We start from the raw sequence: 19,981 nt of genomic DNA on the forward strand, positions 1-19,981 counted from the left end.
AGAGATGTATGGGCAAACTGAAAAGGCCCCAGGGATGTATACCACTTGGTGAATGCACAATAAATCTAATGTAGTTGTCTACTAGGCTCACCTTAAATTATACCTGCATTTTCCACACCACTTCCACCTCCTTGACAAGAGATTTCTATGATTTCCTTTGGTAAGAGTTAGGAGAGGGAGAAGAAATCTTTTGATATACTCGACATGGCAGGAGTTGGAAGAAATAACTCAGTCCTCTTGCAACCACCCCCGCCCCCCCCCATCTTCTTATGTGCTCACCCTGAATCCATAAAGAGTATCTTCAAAGTTGGGTGCCCAAGCTGGGCGTAGCTAGGCAACAAGGCAGGGAAGGGAGCCACACCAGAGAAAGAAGTGCTGGAAAGGAACCACTGACCTCAGACTTAATCGTAAGTACCTACGGAATCTGCCATTCATACATGAAACAGGGCCATAGATTAGAGAGAGGCTAAAACAACTTGCTCGGGGTCTCCAACACACCAGACGGAGGGGGACAACTTATCCGTACCCTGCGCAAGCGCACTGCTGGGTCTCAAGCTGGGCCTTGCCTAGAGCAATGAAAATTCCAGCCTCAACGCCCAGGACAGCACCGTTGGCGCCTCCATTTTTTCCCTGCCCCGTGTCTCTTCGGGAACTTCAATGGCTGGCACCATGCTTGGCGCGCAGCGCTCCATCCACTGCTGGGGAACCGGAAAGGGAGTGGCCTCCCGGCCCTGCCCACTTAGTGGATCTCTACCAGCCCTTCCCACCGAGCATCCCAGAGTCCAAGCGTCCTGGGAAGAAGGAGGTTGCACCCTAGCTCTCCCTCCCCGAGGCTTGCTGGCGGACCCTGACCAGGAGGCCACCCTCCAGGGCGCGTTGAGGTCCCCCGCGCCGGGAAGGCAGGCAGCCACGCGCTGCCCGAGCCTGCGAGGCGCGGTGGGCGGTTGGCCGGCCGCTGGCTGCTACCAGTCGCGAGTCCCCGAGGCCCTGCGTCGGGTGCCTGGCAGAAGGGTCCTCTCTCCGAGCGGGCGTCTATCCCTTTGCGTCGGTGGCCTGGGCCTGGATCGGTGGGACTGTCTCTGGACGCGCGGAGCAGCTCTGCGCCAGCCATAGACATGAGTTCAACTCCGGGACTGCCCACTCCGGGGGCCTCCCTGGCCCTGCGGGTGTCCTTCGTGGACGTGCATCCCGAGGTGATCCCGGTGCAGCTGTGGGGACTGGTGGGCCAGCGGCGGGAAGAGTACGTGCGGCTGAGCCGGGAGATCCAGGAGGCAGCAGCCACGTGCGGCCCGTGGGCTCTGGGTGGGGCCTCGGCATCGCCGGGAGAGCTGTGCCTGGTCCAGGTGGGGCTCATGTGGCACCGCTGCCGCGTGGTCAGCCGCCAGGCGCAGGACAGCCGCGTCTTTCTGCTGGATGAGGGCCGCACAATCACGGCTGGCGCGGGCTCGCTGGCACCGGGGCGCAGCGAGTTCTTCCACCTGCCCTCTGAGGTGCTGGGCTGTGTGCTGGCCGGCCTGGTGCCCACGGGCGGCGGTGGCACCGGCGGTGGCGAACCCCAGCACTGGTCCCCTAGCGCTGTGGACTTCCTTAGCAACCTGCAGGGTAAGGAGGTGCATGGACGGGTCCTGGACGTGCTGCTCCTCCATCGCCTGGTGCTACTGGAGGTGCCCGTGGTGTCTCAACAGATGGAGGAACTGGGCCTGGCCAGGCAGGTGCCCGACAGCCTCTTCTGTTCCCTGCTCAAACGTTACCTGACTACTACTGGGCTGGGCTGCTCCGGAGCTCCAGTTCTCCCGCGAGCGGCCCCCAAGCAAGAGCATCCTGGGTTGGATTACTTCTATCCCCAACTGCAGCTGGGAGTGACGGAGCCTGTGGTAGTAACCCAAGTGTGCCATCCCCACCGCATTCACTGCCAGCTCCGGAGCCTCTCACAGGAGATCCACCGCCTCTCTGAGAGCATGGCCCAGGTATATCAGGCGTCCACGGGGATAGAGGATGATAGTGCCACCTGGGAGGAGAGGGAGGAGAGCCCAGACAAGCCGGGGTCTCCATGTGCCTCCTGTGGCTTAGATGGACAGTGGTATCGGGCTCTCTTGCTTGAGACTTTCAGGCCTCAGCGCTGTGCCCAGGTGCTTCATGTCGATTATGGAAGAAAAGAGCTGGTGAGCTGCAGCAGCCTTCGGTACTTGCTGCCTGAGTATTTTCGAATGCCCGTGGTGACCTACCCATGTGCTTTGTATGGACTCTGGGACTGTGGGAGAGGCTGGTCTCAGTCGCAAGTAGGTGATTTGAAAGCTCTGATCCTGGGCCAAGCGGTGAATGCGAAGATTGAATTTTACTGTTCTTTTGAGCACATGTATTATGTGACCCTGTACGGGGAAGATGGAATTAATCTCAACAGCGTGTTCGGAGTACAATCCTGTTGCTTGGCTGACCGATTTCTGCAGAGCCAGGGAATAGAGGAGGAAGAGGAGGAGGAGGAGGACGACATGGAAGTGACGTTTCAGTCCCAGTCCCCGGCTGAGGAGATGGAGGAGGAAGTTTCCCTCCCGTCCTTGAGACGCATCAGGTTGAAGATGAATGCCTTCTATGATGCCCAGGTGGAGTTCGTTAAGAGCCCTTCTGAGTTCTGGATTCGCCTCAGAAAGCACAAGAACACCTTCAGCAAGCTGCTGAAGAGAATGTGCAGCTTCTACTCTTCGGCTAGTAAGCTGGATGGTGTCGTTCTGAAACCCGAACCCGAGGATGTCTGCTGTGTCAAATGGAAAGAGAACGGTTACTACCGGGCCATGGTCACACACTTAGATAGCAAGAGTGTGAATGTGTTCTTGGTAGATCGCGGCAATTCCGAGAACGTGGACTGGTGTGACGTCAGGATGTTGCTGCCTCAGTTTAGGCAGCTACCAATATTGGCTCTGAAGTGCTCTCTGGCTGATATCTGGCCTTTGGGGAAAACTTGGAGCCAGGAAGCAATTTCATTTTTTAAAAAGACAGTACTCCACAAAGAATTAGTGGTCCACATTCTTGATAAGCAGGATCATCAGTATGTCATAGAGATTCTTGATGAGTCAAGAACAGGGGAGGAAAACATTAGCAAAGTCATCGCTCAAGCTGGATATGCCAAGTACCAGGAATTTGAAACCAAAGAAAATGTCAGGCTCAGTGCCCACTCCCCGGGGCATGTGTCAAGTCATTTTATTGCAGAGACTAGCAAAATATCTTCTACCAAGAAGGTGGAAGGAGAACAGAAAGACAATAACACTGTATCCCTTTCAGAAGCTTCAGTCGATACAGTAAGCCTTTCGAATGTTCCCTCCGGACAGCCTGGACAGGACAGAGAGAAGGGAACAACTGATTATCCGCTCCTTAGGCTGAATTTCCTGGAAAGGAAGCCAGGCTGCTGCAGTAAAGGAGAGCTGGAAGTGGGCAGTACGATCGAAGTCAAGGTGTCCCACATCGAAACCCCTGGCTCCTTCTGGTGTCAGCTGATGGGGGACACACAGGAATTCAGAACTCTGATGTGTGATATTGAAGATTACTGCAAAAATGAGCCAGCTCCCTATGAGGGGGACACACGCGCTTGTCTGGCCAAGCGACCAGCGAGTGGGAGATGGTCCAGGGCTCTGATTAGCGGCGCCCAGTCCTTGGAGCACGTCAGAGTGGTGTTTGTAGACTATGGAGACAAAGACGTGGTGTCTATGAAGAACATACTCTCTGTTAGTGATGTGTTTCTCAAGGTTAGAGCTCAGGCATTTCGGTGCAGTCTTTATAATTTAATCCAACCCACTGGGGACAACCCCTTTGTTTGGGATGACCGGGCGGTACAGGCCTTTAGCGGGTTTGTAGATAACGCTTGGCAGAATAACTTAGAATTAAAATGCACTATCTTTGCATTGGCATCAAGGCATGATGACCAGTGGTTCAGTGTTGTGGACTTGCTGACGCCCTTTCAGAGTGCCTGCCATTTTTTGGTAGAAAAGAGACTTGCTAGGCCTGTAAAGCTTGAGAAGCCTTTGGAACCCTCTGTTCAGCTACATTCTTACTACTATTCCACCCACGACCTAAAAATCGGAAGTGAAGAATTGGTGTACGTGACACATGTTGAGGACCCTTGGACATTTTATTGCCAACTAGCAAGAAATACAAATATTTTAGAACAATTATCATACAACATTATGCAGCTAAGTAAAGCCTTGCTGAATTTAAAAGCACCCGCCTTGATCCCTGGGACTTTGTGCCTTGCCAGATATACTGATGGAAACTGGTATAGGGGAATAATAATAGAAAAAGAGCCCCATAAAGTCTTCTTTGTTGATTTTGGGAACACTTACATAGCAAGTGACCATCTGCTCCCAATCCCTCGAGATGCCTATGATGTTTTACTTTTACCTATGCAAGCTGTTAAATGCTCATTATCTGACATTCCTCATCATATGCCAGAAGAAGTTCCAGCGTGGTTTCAGGAGACTGTTTTAGATAAATCATTGAAGGCTTTAATTGTAGCAAAAGACCCAGATGGGAGACTGATTATAGAGCTCTATGATCAAAGTGTCCAAATCAATGCTAGTATTAATGAGAAGCTCGGGCTCCTTGGTTACAAAAGTAGTACAAGGAAAAAGGACAAGGAGAAGGAAATAATCCTCTGCGTGAACGAAACCCTTGAAGATAAGAATGAGAACATGAAGTCATCATCTACAGAATATCTGAGTAAATCAGGAGAGAGCAAATCACACAGTGGAGAGATGATGGGGAAATCGTGCAGACCCAAGATCAGCCCAGCATGTAAGGGCTCAACAAAGGCTAACCTAGTCACAAATCAGGACTCTGTGGGAAACAAGAACGATGGAGGGGTTCCATTAGCAAGAGAAAAAAAAGATCTGTTTGCCAACTCACCCATGAGTGCCACCAAATTAGACTCTACCCTTCCTGACAGAAGAATGGGGGAACCCCATTCTGGGAGCAAAGATGTGCCTCCTCCCAAGTTCTGTGAATTCCCACAAAAGACGATAGCCCCTGGTTTTAAGACCTCCATCTATGTCTCGCATATTAATGACCCTTCAGATTTTTACATCCAGCTGATAGAAGATGAAGTTGAGATCACTCGTCTTTCAGAGAGATTAAATGACGTCAGAACAAGACCCCAACATCACACAGGTCCACCTTGGCAAAGTGGAGATGTGATATGTGCCATTTTCCCAGAAGATAACTTATGGTACCGAGCAGCAGTCCTGGAACGACAACCCAATGACCTCCTCTCAGTGCAGTTCATAGACTATGGCAACATGTCTGTGGTCCACACCAACAAAACAGGTAAGCTTGGCCCCGCTGATGCCATGTTACCAACACTGTGCCTCCATTGCACCTTAAGAGGGTTTTGGGTACCCGACGTAGTAACCTGTAAGGAAATAGTGGGCTACTTTTCCCGAAGGACTGATGAGGCTTGGATAAGATGTGAATTTGTTAAATTCCAAGGCATCTGGGAAGTGATTCTCTCAGATGAGCATGGAGTCATCGCTGATGATCTGATTAGCAGGTTTCCATTCAGTGAAAACCCCCACATGGGGCTTACCACCCAAATCACAAAAGGAGACTGTTCAAAGTCTGCTAACAAACCCAACATTGATGCTTCCGCGTTTCTTAACTGGTATAATCCCAAAATGAAGTTGATAAGAGCCTATGCCACCATGATAGACGGGCCTGAATACTTTTGGTGTCAGTTTGCCAATTCTGAGAAGCTGCAGTATTTGGAAACCGAGCTTCACAGTGTGGCAAAGCAGCTTGCAGAACTCAGAAGCTGTACTCAGTGTCCCCGAATCGGAGATCCGTGTATTGTGAGGTACAGAGAAAATGGACATTATTACAGAGCCCTCATCACTAATATACGTGAAGATCACCTTGTGTCTGTCCGGCTTGTGGACTTCGGGAACGTGGAAGACTGTGTGGACCCCAAAGCACTTTGGAGCATCCCATCTGAACTTCTGTCGGTCCCCATGCAAGCCTTCCCATGCTGCCTTTCTGGATTCCCTGTCTCTGGCAGTGTGTGCCCTCAAGAGGGAAATGAATACTTTTATGAGATAGTTACAGAAGATGTCTTGGAAGTAACAGTATTGGAAATCAGAAGGGATGTTTGCGGCATCCCTTTAGCAGTCGTGGAGCTGAGAAGCAAAGGCGAGAGCATCAGTGAGAAGATGAGGAAATACCATACGATGGGTGCTCCCAAGGGTGACCGGAGCTATGAGAAGCATGGCCTGGAGAGGAAGGGAGGCCTCGGGCCCACCAGTCCCGACCTGGGCCTTAAGAAACCAAGTCATAAAATGGCACAAGAAAAGTCCTTGTATGTGGAAGCCCGGGCAAGTGAGCTCTCGGAGAGACTTGAAAAGGATTTAAACATTGTAACCAAGTCAAGTAATTTCTACGAACCTAGCACCCATAACATTTTTGAAGCTCTGGAGAACTCCCGCAAAGGTAAAATGGGCTCGGAGAGGCTGGAAGGTACCATGGATTACCATTTTGTGGACAGAGCCAAGTTTGAGGATAACTACCTCGCTGCAGGCTTTAACCCAATAATGTCCCATGCTAGTGAGCCGAAAGAGTTACTGGAACTGAATTCAGAGATACCACTAGAGATACCACTCTCCCCCGATGATGAATGCAAAGAATTCTTAGAACTGGAATCCATTGAGTTACAGCACTCTCCTGTCGGGGTGGAAGAGAAAGAGGAGCTGGAACTAGGGCCTCCCATGGCACCCCTGTCCCCAGGCGGTGAGGCCGGAGCCACCCTGGAGCCGTTTATGGTGCAGCTTCCGCTGGACTGCGAGGCCGAGAAGCAGCTGGACCTGGAACTCCCCACGCCCCAGCTGTCTCTGGAGGACAGTCGAAGTCCTTTGTCGGCAGCTGTCAGTCAGAACAGCCAGGAGGAGAGAAAGTCGAGCTGTGAGAGCTCTTCTGATGACGGCCACAACATGTCACCGCTCCTCCTCCACCACGGGAAGAGTGGAGATTCCCCCACGCATGAAGACATGAACCTATTTGAAGAGGAGTTCCCACACTTTGAGAACAGAGATGACACTGCGTCACTGGCACCTTTGTTCTCTGAGGAGGAAGCCAGAGACGGAAGGAGGTGTGAGAGCGCTGTACCAGGTATGTTGCTGTCTTTCAACTTGAAGTCTTTCCATGGGTCTGGGTTGTTGTTTTTGAAAAGGGGGGTGGGTAGCTATTGTGTGAGGTACAGTTTTTACAAAAGGTAATTGCAAGGAAGGCATTCAGATTTGAATTTTATCGAGGGCATTTGATTTTTGTTTTGATATTAGAGAGAGAGTCTCTGCCTATACACCTGACTAACCTAGAATTCATGCCCTCTGGCTCACCTCCTGGGTGCTGGGATGACATGCCTATGCCATTGTGCCCCAGTACGAAGGCCATTTTGAAGCATGGGAAACATAGTTGTAAAATCAGTGGGAAATGACAAATGCTAAATGAAATGGCAAAATATTAATTTTATGTTTAAAAATAAAATGACCAAGGGGCTGGAAGTTGAGCAGTTATGAATACTTACTGCTTTTGCAAAGGACCCAGGTTCAGTTCCCAGCAGCCACCTGGTGCTCATACCACACGAATCTCCAGTTCCAGGGACCTGACTGCCTTTCTTCATCCCCACATGCTCCTGCATGAGCACGCGGAGGCACATACACATAAACAAATACTTTAAAAAATAAGCAAAATGACTAAAGTCTGTGTCTTAAAAAGGACAATCCCATCTAAACTGTAAAGAATTCTTTGTTAAAATCAAGACAGTAAATGTCTTGTTAAGTTTTAAAAACATGGCCTTCCCTTAGTCAAGCATGCCTGTAAATAAATTACAGTGGAGATCACTTTGCCTGTTGCTTTTTTCCTGAACTTAATTGTATTATATGTTGGTTTTGCCATTCATTTAGAAATCTTGAAACAAAAATTAGATGTAGGGAGCTTCTGTTAATCAAAAAAGCCAGCAGTCGGAGAAACCTCGGGATTGCACTTGATATTGACTTTCTTACTTGATATTTTCTTTGCTTCTTAAAAAGATTTTAAGAAAGCATCAAAACTCCCATGATTATTATTAGTTTAAATAATAAGAACAACCTTCTAGAAAACCGGTACACATTTTCACCTCTGAACTATCTCGCTAGCCCCAAGAAAATAACAAAAAATTAAAGTCGTATTAAATGGTTACCTCTCTTCACTTTTTGTGATCAATTTTGTGCTTTTCAAATGTCTATATTTGTGTTGTTGAATTTGAACCATGATACAAAAATAGAGAAAGTAACAGTATAAGGAGAATGAAAATCACAGGTTCTTTCTACTAAGAAATGTTCAGTACTAACACCATAGCTCACCCTCCTCTGGCCATAGTTTAGTCCCTGTGTACATCTGCTGCAAACAATTTTAAAAAACTGGATGCATATTATAATGTCATACAGAACTGAAGCCTGTGTTCTAAGCCCTGAAAGTCTGTTCAGGGGGTAGAGAGATGGCTCATCAGTTAGAAATGCACAGTGCTCTTGAAGAAGACCCAAGGTGGATTCCAAACACCCACAGCAAACATCTCACAACCACCTGGGTACCCACACGTGTGCACATATGCACACACAGATCCAAATATAAATGAAAATCTAATCTTTTAAGATATGTTCAGAATGGGTGAGAATCTTTGCCAGATATATTTCATATAGATGGCTAACATCAGAAGTATACAAAGATCTTTAAAAATTAAACATTAAAAAAATACCCACAAAATTTTCCAATCAATAGCTAGGCCAATTGACTGAGTAGACAATTCTCAAAAGAAGAGACACAAAACATTTTAACACATTTAACGTTCCTGACCATCAGGGAAAATGCAAATTGAAAGTACTTTGAAGTTCCTTATCCCAGTAAGAATGGCTGTCATCAGGAAACAAATGACAGCCAACGTTGGCTGAGATGAATGGGGGGACTTTCTACTTTGCTAGTAGGGGTGTAAACCGGAGTAGCCACTATAGAAATTGATATGAGGATTTCTCAAAAAAGTTAAAAATAGAACTTTCATAAGTTACAGCCATCCTTGCGCATATACCCAAGGGGCTCCTACGTCCTCCCACGCAGTCTTGCTGTCTTGGTTAGAGTTTCATCATAAAACACCATAACCAAAAGCAACTTGGGCAGGAAAGGTGTGTACTTTTGTTTTTATAGCTTGTCATCCATCATCCAGGGAAGTCATGGCTGGAACCTCCAGCCAGGAGCTGTTCCCGAGGCTTCAGAGGAGTGCTGCGTACTGGCTTGCTTCCCATGGCTTGCTTCCCATGGCTTGCTCCCCATGGCTTGCTCACCAGGCCAGGGGTGGCATCATCCCACAATGGGCTGGGCCCTCTCATCCCACCAGTCAAAGAAATGCAACACAGGCTGGCCACAGGCAAATCTTATGGAGGCATTTTCTCAGCTGAGAGTTCCTCTTAGCAAATTAGTTGCTCTAGCTTGTGTTGACATAAAACTAGCCAGCATACTTGCTTCTCCATGTTTACTGCTGCATTATTCACAAAGAGCTATGAATGAGTCAACCTGATGTCCAGCAGTAGACGTGGTAAATATACTCAATAGGATTTTATATAGCCACAAAGAAAAATGAAAGCATGACTTTTGCAGGAAACAGGATGGAACTGGAGAACATTATGTTAAGCTAAGTAGCCCAGACTCAAAAAGAAAAATACCTTGTATTCTTTTTTTCATGTGCATATCCAAGACTTTAATTTTCATATGTGTATGTATGATAGGGTATAGGCCATGAAACTACAACACTTTCACTGATAGTGACAGTACCAGCTTTTAGTAGTAATTTTAAACATTAGAGGTCAAATTTAAAGGTGGCTTTTAGTTTTATTATGTGGGTGACGTGGTTAGGATTATATGGATTCAGGACCCCATATCATACATATATACATATGTATGAAATATATAGTTTATACATAATATAATTGAGAAAAAAGATTACATAGAAAATATACTACTATATGACTTGCATGTTAGTGATTAAAGAAGGACAGAAAACTTAGACTAGGAAAGAGCTTCTCCTGAATGTCTCATACTGAAGCGCTAGGCTATGCACACTGAGTCTTCCTGTATTCAATTTAGCAGTCCAGCTCCAGAGCACCTACACTCTGAAAGGCTTCTCTGTTGGATCAAAATGTGTCGTGTGGTCAAGCCTAAGGAACACATGGTCTAAGTGTGAGATTCTGGAAGTAACCGAAGAAGGAACAAGGGTAAGAGAGAGTTAAGGACTTTATTTCAAGGAGTGCTTGCTGTAAGAGCTTTACTAATGTCATCAGACTGCCAAAGACCCAGGGGCTGTTTGTCTGTCCCTGTTTATTTGCCCCTATTCAGTTCTCCTGGCAACTTGATGAAGTTTGCGAGAATCAAATCACTTTTTAGCGTAAACACTGGTAGGGACTTAGAGTTTATTTTGGTATTATTATTATTATTATTATTATTATTATTATTATTATTATTATTGTATTCTGCAATCTGGAAAACCAGATATTCTAGAATCATTGGCCTGTTCTTTAAATTTTATATTCCTGGGCCCTGCCCTGGCTTACCAAGTCTGAATTTCAAGAATGTACATTTTTACACCATTAAGACTGGGCTGCTGGGGCTGGAGAGATGGTTCAGTGGTTAAGAGTGTTTATGTTCTTGTAGAGGAGCCCAACTGGGTTCCCAGCACTCCATCAGGCAGCTCACAACCACCGATGGAGCAGGTGCCCTCTTCTGGCCTGAGTTGGCCCTGCTTGTATGTGGTGCACATCCAGACAAGCAGACACACACAGGCACAAAGAAATCAACAAATGTTAAAATGGGAGAACCACTGTGTAGAATGTACATGAATTTCATTAACATTATGCAGGCAACACTCTGCAGAGTGTCTCTGTACTCTCCAGCCTAAGGCATTACTTCTTAATATTTTGTACTATATATAATAGACATCAAACTAACTTTGCATACACACACACACACACACACACACACACACACACACGTGTGTGTTTGCTTTGGTGTATGTAATAAAGCAGCCCCATTTTTGCCTCCATTCCATCTCATCCACCACATGTTTTTTTTTTTTTTTTGTTCAGTTTACTTTGTTTTTTGAGATGGGGTTTCTCTGTATAGCACTGGCTGGCTTCAAACTCAGGGGTCTGACTGTCTCTGCTTCCCAAGTGCTGGGATTAAAGGCGTGTGCCCCCACACCTGGCTTACCACATAATTCCAAAGTATCTTTAAAGATTAGCCACTTCCTCTTCTGAGAAACACTCTGATATTACTGGGTAAATTTCCCTATAGTTTCAAACTCTACCCCTAAGAAAGAGCGGTATACCTGTAATCTATCTGATATTACTGTGTAGAATTCCTTATAGTTTCAAACTCTATCCCCCAAAAAGAGCGGTATAGAAGCAAACTTTGGGGGGTGGGGAGGCAGCACTGTACATACTACATTCTATTGCACTTACTTGATCATAGGGTTTTTTTTCTATTAAATTTGGAACACTTGAGGTCTAAATTTGAATTATTTTTTTTATCTCTTAACATACATACTCAACATGTTTGAACTACTGAGTTTAAAATATAGGGAAAAATTAATATAACCATTTTTTTTTTCTTTTGAGACAATGCTTCATGTAGCCCAGACTGGTCTGAAACTCTCTATGTAGCAAAAGGTTTCCTTGAATGTCTGAGCCTCTTGTCTCCACCTCCCACGTGCTGGGATGACAGGCACGTGTCACCACACCTAGAGTTGTACATACAAGACAAGCACTTTACCAACACAGCTCTATCCCAAGCCCCTGAGGTAATTATTTTTACTGCTTTATTAAAAGGATTCATGTGACACATCTATCACCTAGAGTTTGTGGAGTTGGTCTGGTTTTTGGTTTGGGTTTTGCTTTTTACTAAGTATTCTTTTTCTTCTTGTAGGTTTTGAACCTTTCAAATGGTGTAGAGGAGACAGTAAGCCCCGAGAATGTCTGGAATGGTATCCCCAAGGTAGATAAGAACCTCTCTGAGGTATGACTATGTAAGCATTAACTAATGAAAGCATGTTCATTTGTCAAGACAGTTGGACAAGAACTTTTCAAGGCCCTTGCATTAAGAAAAATGAAGGGGAAAAAACCTGTATCAACAACAGTTGAAAACAACAGTATCACGTGTTTCTGGGATTGGGGGCCGAGTGTCACTTTGGGCAGACTAGTCATTCGTGGTTTGCTCCTTGCTTTTCCACTTTGAAGTTAAAGAATGGAAAAGTGAGTCACAGACGGTGGTGATGGTGGCGGTGGCGGCAGCGCACGCCTGTAATCCCAGCACTTGGGAGGCAGAGGCAGGTGGATCTCTGTGAGTTTGAGGCCAGCCTGGTATACAGAGTGAGTTCCAGGAAAGGCACAAAGCTACACAGAGAAACCCTGTCTCAAAAAACTAAAAGAAAAAAAAAAAGAAAAAAGGAAGAAAAAGTGAGTCAGGTGGTGGTGTCCCACACCTTTAATCCCAGCACTAGGGAGGCAGAGGCAGGTGGATCTCTGAGTTTGAGGCCAGCCTGGTCTACAGAGTAAGTTCCAGGACAGACAGGACTACACAGAGAAACCCTGTCTCAAAAAACCAAAACCAAAAACAACAAAAAACAAATGTTTGATGTTGATACTTGTATATTTTTTTTTGATGCAAAAAAAATTCAAGACATAGGACAAAATTTAAAATGAAGTTGCTAGAGATAGCTCCGAGTTTAAGATCACTTGCTGCTCTTGCAGAATACCTGAGTTGGGTTCCCAGCACCCGAGTTGGGTTCCCAGCACCCACGTTGGGCAGCTCATAACTGCATGCAACTCCAGCTCTAGGGGATCTGATGCCCTCTGCTGGCCCACAAGGACACCTGCACTCATCATGCACACACCCACACAGACACACAGGCACAACATAAAGAAAAGAAATATTTTTAAGATTTTAAAAACAAAAAAGTAGCAGCCCCTAGCAGTCAACCCTCTGCAGAGCCAAGCAGGCTGGTGCTTTGGTTCCCCTCACACCATTTACCGTTTACATTGACTTTTAAGTATTTCTTACACACACACACACACACACACACACACACACACACACACTCACACACACACACACACACACACACACACACTCACACGGCAAACACAGGTGATGCTGCAGCCTGGGGCACTGTAGTCTGTTGAGGATGATAATGGTGAGCAATCTCCACAGCCGTCAGGATGTATCCCTGGGTGTGAAGTTTGTTGAGTTTGCATGGTTGGATTTGAACTCCTTGCTTCTGACTGCTCCAGTGCCTGGTCATCACTTGGCGTCTATTGATCATCTTTTCCCTGGTTTGTGAGCTCAGTTATTCTGTGAGCCTTTTTTTTTTTTTTTTTTTGGTTTTTCAAAACAGGGTTTCTCTGTGTAGCTTTGCGCCTTTCCTGGAACTCACTTTGGAGACCAGGCTGGCCTCAAACTCACAGAGATCCGCCTGCCTCTGCCTCCTGAGTGCTGGGATTACAGGTGTACGCCACCACCGCCCGGCTTCTGCGAGCCTTTTGAATTACAAGACCCAGGTCCTGTAAATACCCTCTGGAGAAGGCTGAGGTTTTTGTTTCAGTAGATGATTGGCAGAGGTTCCTGTTGTAAATTCCATCTGTCAGTGGCTAATGGTTCCCATGTCAGTTCAGGTTTCAAAGCTTGTGCATTATTGCTCAGGTCTGCTCAGTACTTCAGCTACTCAGGGGCCAGTCTGGAGCTTATGTGGTGGTAGACAAGTGTGAGAGACTCCTGGGCGGCTTCTGCCAGGCACAAAGCAGGGCAGTTCTGAGACTTGGCCTTAGCTCCTTCTTGGTGTTGGGGTTAAGACTGAGATTTCCTCTCTGCTGGGTCACCTGTTGGATGTGGAGGGCATACATGCATATGTATGCACAAGCACATGGAAGACAGAGGTCCACCTCATGTTTCTCAGGAGCCACCCACCCTGGTGGTGGTTGTTTGTTTTGAGACAGGGTCTCTCATTGCCTCTGCTGAGCAGACAACAAGCTTCAGGTTGCTGCCTCCCTCTGCCCTGTCTACAAAGGAATTACAAGTGTGCCCCTCCACACTCAGCTTTTTATAGGAATGTTATTGATCAAACTCAGGCCTGTAGTGAGTCTTTCTCAGTCCTGCTAACCAGCTCCCAAATCACTACACAGACTTCTTATTACTTATGAAAGCTTGGCAGATAGCATAGGCTTGTTTCTAACTAGCTCTTGTAACTTAAGTTAACCCATTTCTGTTAATTTACATGCTGCCATATGGCTCTTGGCTTGTAACCTCAACTCCTCCATGCCATGCTTCCTCCACGTCTGCTTACAACTCCACCCTCCTCCTCCTCCTCCTCCTCCTCCTCCTCCTCCTCCTCCTCCTCCTCCTCCTCCAATTCTCAGTGCCTGGAAATCCTGCCTGGCTATTGGCCATACAGCTTTTTACTAAACCACTCACAGTGATACATCTTCACACAGGCCTACCCTCAGTGCAAAGGCAGTATAGGTGGGGGTGGGGAATGAAACTCCCAGCTACTATGGGTCCCAGTTTTTTTCATTGTCGGTGTTAACCTTTTACTCTTGACATTTACTTTATTTTCATTGTGTCCAGAAGTGTCAGTTGTGATCATAGAGGAGAGAAGTTAGGGAGCTCACTCCATACTGGCTACCACCAGAAGGCCATAAGCCATGACTGTGAAAGCATTGGATTTCACTCTTTACCCACTTTGTGGAACCACAAAAGCCTCTCACAATTTTCCTCCATTTCTTTCTCCTTCTGGCTGGATCCAGCTATGAATTTCGAAGAGTCCATACTCAAATATAGATATGTAGAATTCTACTTGGATAAAGTGCCCTGTAGCAGGCAAAGCAGGCTGGGAGAACTTATTTAGGAATACCTAAATGGGACATTCAGCCAGGCAGTGGTGGTAGACACCTTTGATCCCAGCACTTGGGAGGAAGAGGCAGATAGATCTCTGTGAGTTTGAGCCCAGCCTGGGCTACAGAGTGAGTTCCAGGACAGCCAGAGCTACACAGAGAAAACTTGTCTTGGAAAAGCAAATGGAAAAAAAAAAAAAAAAACCCTAAATGGGACATTCATAGATACAATTGCTGGTGGCATTGACTAGGGTAATTAGCAGATACTGAGAAACTACTTAGGAGAAAAGTGTTAACATTGTTTGATTTGGTTACTAATGGGACATAAATGGTCCTCTCTGTAATGTGAGTGAGCTCAGATAATACCTACTTAAAATGAGTATCTTGAGACACTCAGCTGTGCATGACTTTACAATACACAAAGCCATTAGTCTCTAGGTGTCTTTCTGATTTTTTAAAAAGAATTTTTATCACCAAATGTCTTACTAATAAGTTTCACTTGCACACAACGCTATTAGTTATTGAAGAGACCATAGTCATTAATAACGTTAATAGTCTCACCATGAATAGCAGGTATTTGAAGAGCTATGGCCCATTCCCCCTTTTTTTTCAAAGCTTGGCTTGTATTTTTTCTTTTTTCTTTTTTTTTCAGTTCCCTGAGTTTCATGCAATGTATTTTGATCATAGTCACCCCTTTCCCCAGCTCTTCCCAAATCCACTCCCCTTCCCTGCCCACCCAACTTTGAATCCGTTTTGTTTTATACCCTTCAAGACTGATTTGTGCTGCCCAGGTATTCCTGGGTGTGTGGCTTTCCCTAGGGAATAATTGACTTAGCAGACTCTAGACTCTTGAGAAAACTGTCTCCTCTTCTCCCACTTGTCACTGTCCCCTGGCTAGGGTTGGGCTTTAAGGTCCAACACCCATCTCCATGCTGGGTTTGGTCTAACTTGGGTCTGCATAGGGCTTGTGCATGCTGTCTTAAGATTCTGAGTGCCGCTGCCCTTCTGTGTTCCCAACACGCGTGTAATTGTGCACTGCCTTTGGCTCTTACACTCTTTCTGGCCCCTCTTCTACAATGATCCCCGAGTTTGGAAGCAGAGGGTATGATATGATGTTCCCTATAGAGACCAAGTATACTGCACCTTCCCAGGCTGCCCTGCACTCCCTAAATAGTGGAGGATGACCTTGAACTTCTGATTCTTTGTCTCCCCCAAGTGCTGGGACTACAGGTACACACTAGCACACCCATTTGTACACACACCCTCCTTCCTTCATCAGACAAAGCTGCCAGGGTTGGGAGAGCATACATCCAGGAAAGGGTACTCCCCTGCCTATGTGGAATGCTCTGGCAGAGATGTGACAGGGAGGGAGAGCCTGGCAAACTGAAGATGCATTTTTTATCCCAACCCCTGCCTCTGAAAGCAACCCATGATAACTCATCAGGAGTGCATTTTCCCATTTATCCTCATCTGTGGCGAGGTTCTGATTCTACACTACTGTGTTTACAACTCTAACGATGATAATAACTCCAAGGTTCCATTTGCTAGGCTGCTTTCCAAACCGTGGGAAAGGACCTTCCCTTCATGTCATCGGATGACACCACTGTCAAAGGTAACCTGGGTGTTTAAAACCATGATGTTCTTTGTCACCAGAATTTCCAAGTCCTAAAGATGGAATTACTTTAATCTCTCAAGCGAAGTGGTCTGCCATCTTCTGTGAATGTTAGCAGAACCAGGTGGCAGTGGGTAGTGGTGGTGGGAAAATGTAATATGTGATTCATCAGGATGAAGGTTTATTTGTTGAAATATCAGAGGGAATTTCTTGGTGAATTGAAGAAATCTTGGAAGTTAAGTTCTGCACTTGACTAATTAATGTTGTAAAAGGCATGGAATTGTTTTCTCAGGGCAAGCAAGAGGGATCAGTGAGCAGGTTAAGGCACTTACTGCTGTGCCTGAAGACTTGAGTTCAAACCTAGGGACCCACATGGTGAAAGGAGAGACCCCCGTATTTGCCAACTGGCCCCACCCCTTCACACACATGTGCACATACCTGGTCATCCTCCCTCATCACACAAAACAATAAATATAATTAAAAAGCAGAATTAGTTAACTCACATATTGAATTTATCTGTTAATCTTTTGAAAATTTTTTCTGGACTTTTATCTCCATGACAAGATGCAGTTTGTTGGGTATTCCCAGAACTTCACATCTTATTTTCATAAACAGTACATTGGTGGGTGGCTGTATGGCTCAGTGGGTATGTAGGCCCACTGCCAAGCCTTGCTGACCTGGGTTCTATCCCTGGTTCCCACATGATGTGTTCCAGTTGGCTTTCAATTGCTGTGATAAACACCATGACCAAAAGCAACTTGGGAGGAGAGTAATTTATTTGGGACAGGGCAATCACAGTCCATCAGAGAAAATTCAGGGCAAGAATTCAGGCAGGAAGAGAGGCAGAAATCATGGAGGGATGCTTCTTACTGGCTTGCTCTCCAGTTCCTATTCAGCTGCTTTTCCTCTACCTCCCAGGACCCAGCGCTGGCACCACCCACAGTAGGCTGAGTTCTTCTGCATGGATTTTCACTCAAGAAAAGGCTCTACACACTTGCCTGAAATCCCATCTAATGGAGGCATTTTCCCGATTGGGTTCCTTCTGCCTGGATGGCCCTAATTTGTGTCAAGTTAAAAAAAAAGACAAAAAAAAAAACCCCAAACCACCCATCTAACCAGTACATGGTCTTAAGGAGGGACTGACTCTTGTCAGGTCGTCTGTACTTCCACATAGCCCTGTGGTGGGGGAGGGGGTGCACATGCGCACGAGGTAAGTTGAAAACAGAAGAGGCCAGCATGTTGGTTCTTAGAATTGCAGCACATTCAGAATGAAATCCGCCCCCTGTGGCTGCAGTAGAATGTGAGAAAAGCCAGGCTAATCCACAAACCAATTGATCACCTTGTTACCCTCATTCTAGAAAAATATGAAATTCACCAGTTTCATAATGTCTTAACAGAGTGTTGTTGGTACTAGGTACAGAGAGCTGGAGTATTAAAAAGAAAACAACTCATATCTTAAGAATGATTCTGGGTTCCTCTTAGGACACGAGTCTTCCTTCCTGCCCTGTTATTCCCATGCTTTCTCAGCTCAGACCTTTCTTCTGTTTCAGAGGAGGAATGTGGAGGTGATGCCGATTCGACTCTGCATGCATAGACACGGCCAGTCAGATGCTGCCTTTCACAAGCCACACAGTCCCCACACCAAACTCAAAGCTTGTGACCACTGGAAGTTGTCCTTAGAGGGGACATTGATCTGTGATGGAAATAGCAGATCTCAGGTTGACAAAGCAGCCTGTGGACTTCGGTTTAGAGGTGTCTGGGCTTGTCTTTCAGCCTGTAGTCTTCTTGTTTTTTTTTTTTTTTTTCTCAGCCAGGATAATTTATTTTGTTAAACAATTTGCTAATGCATTACTATATTCATAAGAGTTATCTTTTCAATATATTGTTTATATTAAAATAGAAAACCCTAGGTTCACAATGGGTGTGACAGGGTGCTACAGGGCTGCACAGCTCTGTTAGCAAGATTTTCAGAAGCACTGTTTTGATTTTGGAGCTTTGCCTCACCAGTCTCCTTCATGGGAGCTGCTGTTCTGTTTGGACCTGGAAATACACAAATGCAATACATGATTTGAATAAAGGTTAGACCCTGCGGTGACGTGTGGTGCTGTCCTTTGACCTGCGGCCTCTCCTCTGAGGTGCGGATGAGCTTGGTGCTGTCAAAACTTAGCACACACCTTTAACCCCAGCACTCAAGAGACAGAGGCACCCCACTCTCTTGTGAAATTGAGGACATCCTGGTCTACATATTAAGTTCCAGGCCAGCCAGGGTTGTATAATGAGACCCTGTCAAAAAAAAAAAAAAAAAAAAAAAAAAATCAGCTTTGGCCTGCGAGTTTCCCAGCTGCATGGCGCACACATGCAGACCAGAGGAAGCCGTTTCGAGAGCTGTACTTACACCATGTGGGTCCTGTGGGTGGAAGACTGGTCATCAAGAGGGATGGTGATGGCAGCCCCTTTCCCTGCTGAAACTCTCACTGGCCCCTCAGCTGGTTCTTTAAAGGCGATTTCCCATGTTCATTATGAACTCTGGGGTGTACATTAATATTGTCTAGGCTTCATAGAGGAAAAAACCGAAGCTTTCAGAAAAGTTGATTCATTTGCCTGTGGTCAGTTGAAAACTTTAAAGGGCCTGATTAAAATCGTACCCATCTGATTTCAAAGCTCATACTCTGAAGAATGGTTTCCATGGGCTGCGATCTGGAAAGAGTCCAGAGCCACTTTTATGTATGTGACCTGGGTAGGCAGTGTACTATCCTGAAGCCTTGATCTTCACCCATGCCGTAGTGATAACACCTTCTTAAAGGGTTCAAATTGGGAAGAGGGATCAGGACAGATGGCTCAGCCATTAAGACCACTGGCTGCTCTTCTAGAGAGCACTGGTTTGGTTCCCAATATCCACCAGGCTGCCCATGCTCCTGTAACTCCAGGCCAGGGGATCCCGTGCCCTCTTCTAGCCTCTGTTGATACTGCATGCACATGGTACAGGGACATACAGGCAGGCAAACACTCATGCACATAAAAGTAAATCTTTTAAAAACTTTTTTTTAAAGATTAGAGTTTTTTTTTAAATCACATAGAACATGAATGGTGCTTGAAAAATGTAAAGCACTTTTCTCCTTTCCTGTGAGAAATGCCCAATGTGTTAGTTCATTTTTTAAACTGTAGCTTATTGGATGTTTTTCCATTTGTCTCTTTTGGGCATCTGCATAAACCACAAATTTTTTTTAAAAGTTTTTTAAAAAAGTATTCTTGAATAAAAAATCCTTTTAGCCACAACACTTAACCATTTCCAAAATAAAAAGGTATGCCCAGTGTGAACAGGTTGAAAGTGTATGTATAGAAATATCAGCCCCTGCTGTCCCAGGGGAACAGTGAGAATTAAGCACCTTCAAGATTGGGCATGGTGGCACATGCCTTCACCTTCAGCACTTCA

At 45.8% G+C, this 19,981-nt stretch overlaps 1 protein-coding gene across 1 annotated transcript; it reads left to right on the top strand.

Moving 5' to 3' along the window:
• Positions 1-968: 968 nt before the first annotated feature.
• On the top strand, positions 969-18,643 carry Tdrd6 (tudor domain containing 6). Its single transcript, XM_036168385.1, has 5 exons — positions 969-7,140; positions 10,144-10,271; positions 11,977-12,066; positions 16,485-16,548; positions 18,099-18,643. The coding sequence occupies exons 1-5, from the start codon at positions 1,116-1,118 to the stop codon at positions 18,140-18,142; spliced, it is 6,351 nt and encodes a 2,116-aa protein (XP_036024278.1). The 5' UTR covers positions 969-1,115; the 3' UTR covers positions 18,143-18,643.
• Positions 18,644-19,981: the final 1,338 nt, after the last annotated feature.

This window comes from Onychomys torridus, chromosome 18, assembly GCF_903995425.1.
Source record: "Onychomys torridus chromosome 18, mOncTor1.1, whole genome shotgun sequence".
In the NCBI taxonomy this organism is placed as follows: Eukaryota; Metazoa; Chordata; class Mammalia; order Rodentia; family Cricetidae; genus Onychomys; species Onychomys torridus.

Excerpts from the sequence above, each read along its gene's own strand:
- Tdrd6 (XM_036168385.1), top strand. The coding sequence starts at position 1,116 with ATGAGTTCAACTCCGGGACTGCCCACTCCGGGGGCCTCCCTGGCCCTG. Across the intron at positions 10,272-11,976 it reads TAACCGAAGAAGGAACAAGG|GTTTTGAACCTTTCAAATGG; the intron begins GTAAGAGAGAGT and ends TTCTTCTTGTAG. Across the intron at positions 12,067-16,484 it reads TAGATAAGAACCTCTCTGAG|GCTGCTTTCCAAACCGTGGG; the intron begins GTATGACTATGT and ends TCCATTTGCTAG.